At 45.4% G+C, this 5,454-nt stretch overlaps 1 protein-coding gene across 1 annotated transcript in view; it reads left to right on the top strand.

Annotated features, from left to right (window-relative positions):
• The window catches only part of SERPINE3 (serpin family E member 3), a 22,126-nt gene that overhangs the window by 5,829 nt on the left and 10,843 nt on the right, over nt 1-5,454 (top strand). Inside the window, exons 3-4 of the mRNA XM_003203312.4 lie at nt 1,623-1,856; nt 3,801-3,998. Of these exons, the coding sequence (XP_003203360.1) occupies nt 1,623-1,856; nt 3,801-3,998 (432 nt within the window). The remainder of the gene's footprint in view (nt 1-1,622; nt 1,857-3,800; nt 3,999-5,454) is intronic.

The following is a 5,454-nucleotide window of genomic DNA, read 5'->3' as shown; positions in this document are numbered from 1 at the left end:
GTCCTGTCTCCACGTACCACTGAAAAGAGACTGGCCTCACTACTATGGCCGCCATACCTCAGATATTTATAAACCTGGATCAGGTCCCCTCTCAGTCTTCTTTTCTCAAGGCTAAACAGACCCAGTACGCTTAGCCTTTCTTCATAGGGGAGATGCTCCAGGCCCTTCACCATCTTTGTGGCCCTCCGCTGGACTCTTTCCAAGAGATCCCTGTCTTTTTTGAACTGGGGAGCCCAGAACTGGACACAGTACTCCAGATGAGGCCTTACCAGGGCAGAGTAGAGGGGGAGGATCACCTCCCTCGACCTGCTGGACACGCTCTTCTTAATGCACCCCAGAATGCCATTGGCCTTTTTGGCCACGAGGGCACACTGCTGGCTCATGGCCAACCTGTCGTCCACCAGGACGCCCAGGTCCCTCTCTGCAGAGCTCCTCTCCAGCAGCTCATCCCCCAGCCTGTATTGGTGCATGCAATTATTCCTCCCTAGGTGTAAGACCCTACACTTGCTTTTGTTGAACCTCATCCGGTTTCTTACTGCCCAGCTCTCCAGCCTGTCCAGGTCTCGCTGAATGGCAGTACAGCCTTCAGGCGTGTCAGCCAATCCTCCCAACTTCGTATCATCAGCAAACTTGCTGAGGGTTGCCACTATACCCTCATCAAGGTCATTGATGAAGATATTGAACAAGACCGGACCCAGCACAGACCCCTGGGGGACACCACTGGTTACAGGTCTCCAGCCAGACTCTGCACCACCAACGACGACCCTCTGTGCTCTGCCAGTCAGCCAGTTCTCAACCCACCTCACTGTCCACTCATCTATCCCACACTTCCTCAGCTTTGTTATAAGGATGTCGTGGGAGACAGTATCAAACGCCTTTCTAAAATCAAGGTAGATTACATCTACCGCTCTTCCCCCATCCACCCAGCTTGTGACAGCATCATAGAAGGCCACCAAGTTGGTCGAGCACGACCTCCCCTTGGTGAACCCATGCTGACTACTCCTGATAACCTCCTTTTCTCCCAGTTGTCTGGAGATGGTATCCAGCACAAGCTGTTCCATCACCTTTCCAGGGACAGAGGTGAGGCTGACAGGCCTATAATTATCCGGGTCTTCCTTCTTGCCCTTTTTGAAGACCGGAGTGACATTGATGATCTTTAAGGTCTTTTCCAACCTGAGTGATTCTATGATTCTATGATTCCTGGGATGGGTGGCACCAATGATGACATGAGAAAGAGATGTATGTCAGTACTGTACCAACAGCAGCTCAACCAGTCACTGCTGCAGGTGCTCAGATGAAAACTCAAAGAATGCCCCAAGTGAATAACATTTCTTATGAACCATAAGATCTATATTCACATACGTAAAAGTGTGATCATGATATTGCATCAGCCACTTGGCATATCTGCACTAGAGTGACTCCTATAGCAGCACAAAGAAGAATTTTCTATGCCCATTGTGTCATTGTGCTCTACAGGAATACCCCATCATGTCAAGGTTACTTCTGCTGTGAAAGTGCTTTAACTTTCAGAGAACAGTGGTGCCAGCAACAGAGCTCAGAGCCCCTGAGATCTGATGCTTCAACATAATAATTGCAGTTATTCCTTCTCTCTCCCTTGGCAGATCAAAGCGTGCAGGATATGTTGCACAAGGTGTATGAAGGAGCAGCTGACTCCAGCCAGGGTGCTGTGGTGCAGCTGGCATGCTCCCTCTTCGTGCACACTGGTGTGCAACTCTCACCCCACTTTGCTGCACGTGTCGCGCACTGGGCCAACAGCAGCCTTCAGCAAGCCAACTTCACCAACCCCAACCAAACTGCAGCCCAGATACAGGGGTGGATCACTGGTAACATTGCAGGTAGTGTAGCAACCCATGAGAATGATTGCACATGAATAAAATGTAAAATAAGAATAATGAGAGAACATGCATTTAACCAAGAATAAAGCTTTTTGCCACACTCAAACCAAGAGTCTTAGCTTGGAGAAGAGATGGCTCTGGGGAGACCTCATTGTGACCTTCCAGTACTAAAAGGGAGCATATAAACGGGAGGGGGAATGGATGTTTATGAGGGTGGATGGTGACAGGACAAGGGGGAATGGATTTAAAGTGAGACAGGGGAGGTTTAGGTTGGATATGAGGAGGAAGTTTTTCACACAGAGGGTGGTGACACACTGGAACAGGTTGCCCAAGGAGGTTGTGGATGCCCCATCCCTGCAGGCATTCAAAGCCAGGCTGGATGTGGCTCTGGGCAGCCTGGTCTAGTGGCTGGTGACCCTGCACATAGCAGAGGAGTTGAAACCAGATGATCATTGTGGTCCTTTTCAACCCAGGCCATTCTGTGATTCTATGATTCTGTGATTCTGTGATTCTAAGACTAACAGCCAGGAAATCTCACTCTTGTGCTGTTGCTCGTTTCTAATGGGAGGAAGGAGCCAGAATAAGACTGAATCTCTGACTGTAAGTTTGCAAGCCATAAACTTCTTGGCCTTATTCCTCTAATTTTTAAGATGGGAATCCTTTTCAGTGCTCTCAGTTTTAACGAGGAGCAGCCAAACTCCCCTGTGGCCAAGCTTGCTGCACAGAACGCTTTCATGCTGTGGTGGGGAGCATGGAGGGCTGTAAGCCAGACTCTGAAGTTAAAAAGTCAAAATAGGAAATGAAAAGAGCTCCACACAAGTAAAAAAAGTAGTGAAATTAAATGTGTGTAAAATTAAAAAAAAAATTAATTAAAAAAAACAAGTCCCTAGAAGCAGTAAACAAAATAAATCCCTGATCTGCCCCATCAACTTAAATTACTTGAGTGCTAATTTGGGCACTAATACATAATGTGATGTTGAAAATATACATTAAAGCTGCTAGTCCAAAAATTCTATCCTTCTTAAATGAGCTGTAATAATTGATCCAACTTCACAAAAAGAAACTGTTGCTCTAGAAGTAGACAGTAAAATGGGAGTCCGTGTTGTGGTACTCACGTGAGTGTCATAGAATCATAGAACTATTAAAGTTGGAAAAAAAACACAAAAATCATCTTGTCCGACCACCATCCCTTCCTCATCATGCCTGCTAACCATGTCCCTCACTGCCATATTCACTCTTTCCTTGAACACCTCCAGAGATGGTGAGTCCCCCACCTCCCTGGGCAGCCTGTGCCACTGTCTCACCACTCTGTCTAAGAAATTTTTCGTAATATCTAATCTGAACCTCCCTTGGTGCAACTTCAGGCCATTCTCTCTTGTCCTATCGTTATTACCTGGGAGAGGATGCTGACCCCCACCTCGCTACAACCACCTTTCAGAAAGTTGTATATAATAAATTAAAACCGAATCACACTTCAGGACTCTGAGATGTGCAAAGCAGATCGAGGTGAACTACTAATTAAATTAGAGAGGGGAAGAATTAGAACATGAGATACAGATGCTTTTGTTACTTCATCAGGGGATCTGTAATCATGGGATGATTACAGTAGGAATTTCTGGATCTAAAGATGAAAGACAGCAAAATATGCACTGGCATGTTTATGTGAGAAAATCAGTTAGGATGAGGACAGTGGTCTGCCTTCATTCAATTCACACCATGCAGGGAGTATCACCATCTTGGCATGGCATTGGCCTTCAGCATTGATGAATTTGAGCTCCCATATGGACCGCCAGGCAACCCTGAGGAGTTCCACCTACCGAACTGTACTATGCTTCTTGCTGTCTGGGCTGGTAGGCAGGCCTCGTTTGCTTTATTTCCTCACACAGACCCGTTCTGTGGGAGCAGGACAGCCCATGTCTCCCTCTCCATCTCTCTCTCTTGCAGACAGGGACGTGCACAGTGTGCCTTCTGAGGAAGCTGTATCACCGCTCAGCCGCGTCGCCGTGGTGAGCACCATGTACTTCAAGAGCACGTGGCTGAAGAAGTTTTCCTTTATGGATACCCAGATCTTGCCTTTTACCACGGCAGAGAGCTCAACCCTGAAAGTGCCCACAATGCATCACACAGCTGAAGTTAACTACGGTAACTGCTCTCATTCCAGATTCATAGAGATAGTATTCTGTTTTCAAAGGCTTGAAGTATATGGGCTGTGACACAACAACTCGTGCAGTAGGCTTAATTTTCAACCATGAGTAAATCTACAACCTATTTTAATATAAAAGTCTCCTTTCCCTTCTGCCATAAATTTGCGAGCTTCACTTGGATAAAAATCTTTCTAATTCCAAGTCTAAATTTTTTTCAAGACCAATTTATATCTTAGAACTGTGCAAGACATGTCTTTCAACTTAAATCATTTATTTCAGCTTTGATATTTACTCCTAAACATATTTATGAGTAAATAATGAAATTGGCTAAAATGAAGATGCCAGTCTCATCTAGTCTTTTCATTAAATAGATACTCCAGTTCCCTAGGAGTCCTTTTATGTACTTTTCCAATTCAAGTTAATCTTCCTTGAAAGTAAGGGATAAGAAATTTATATCATAACTGTAATGGGTCATATACACACTTGGTATTTTGCTCTTAGAATTTCTGTCTTTACTAAAATGCACTGTTTAGCGCATTGAGTGGTTACTCAGGCTGTACCCTACCTGTTCCGATCTCCAAACGTTCCATTTTTTTTTTCAGCTGATGAGTCACAGGTAAATTAAGGGCAAAGAAATCTTAATAAATGCATGCCTTTTTGTGTTGGCTTCTTGGACACTATGGGATTTCCATCCTCACTATCCATTTTTGATGAAAGTCTTCAGTATTGGCAATGCTTTGAACTCTTTTCAACATGGGAACCCCACTTTCATCTCGACTCATTTTAATCTCCTCTTCAAGCAGGTGCATTCTACCATTCATTTCTGGTTCTAGCTACCATCACTTCTACCTGTTAATAGTGCCATAGTGAATCTGTGTCTTATGTTCTACCTTAAAATCACATGGCTTGGTCTGTGCCTTTTTACCAAATCAATTACCCAACCAAAAAGACACTACGACCTGCCTGATGTTGCAGTTTATCTCACTTTGTGTCCCTCTTCGACTTGTCCATTTTTTCTCCAGGGTATATTCTAAACTTTTTCAAATGAGGACCTAAAATTTCACTGAATCACAGAATCACAGAATTGTAGGGGTTGGAAGGGACCTCTAGAGATCATCGAGACCAACCCCCCTGCCAAAGCAGGTTCCCTACACCAGGTCGCACAGGTAGGCGTCCAGGCGAGACTTGAATATCTCCAGAGAATGAGACTCCACAACCTCCCTGGGCAGCCTGTTCCAGTGCTCCGTCACCCTCACCGTGAAGAAGTTCTTACGCACATTCGTGCGAAACTTCCTGTGCTGCAGCTTATGTCCGTTTCCCCTCGTCCTGTCTCCACGTACCACTGAAAAGAGACTGGCCTCACCGCTATGGCCGCCACACCTCAGATATTTATAAACCTGGATCAGGTCCCCTCTCAGTCGTCTTTTCTCAAGGCTAAACAGACCCAGTTCACT

The sequence above is a fragment of the Meleagris gallopavo genome, chromosome 1 (assembly GCF_000146605.3).
Source record: "Meleagris gallopavo isolate NT-WF06-2002-E0010 breed Aviagen turkey brand Nicholas breeding stock chromosome 1, Turkey_5.1, whole genome shotgun sequence".
Lineage (NCBI taxonomy): Eukaryota > Metazoa > Chordata > Aves > Galliformes > Phasianidae > Meleagris > Meleagris gallopavo.
Note: the sequence above shows the minus strand (reverse complement) of the source record. Positions and strands in the feature narration are given on the sequence as shown.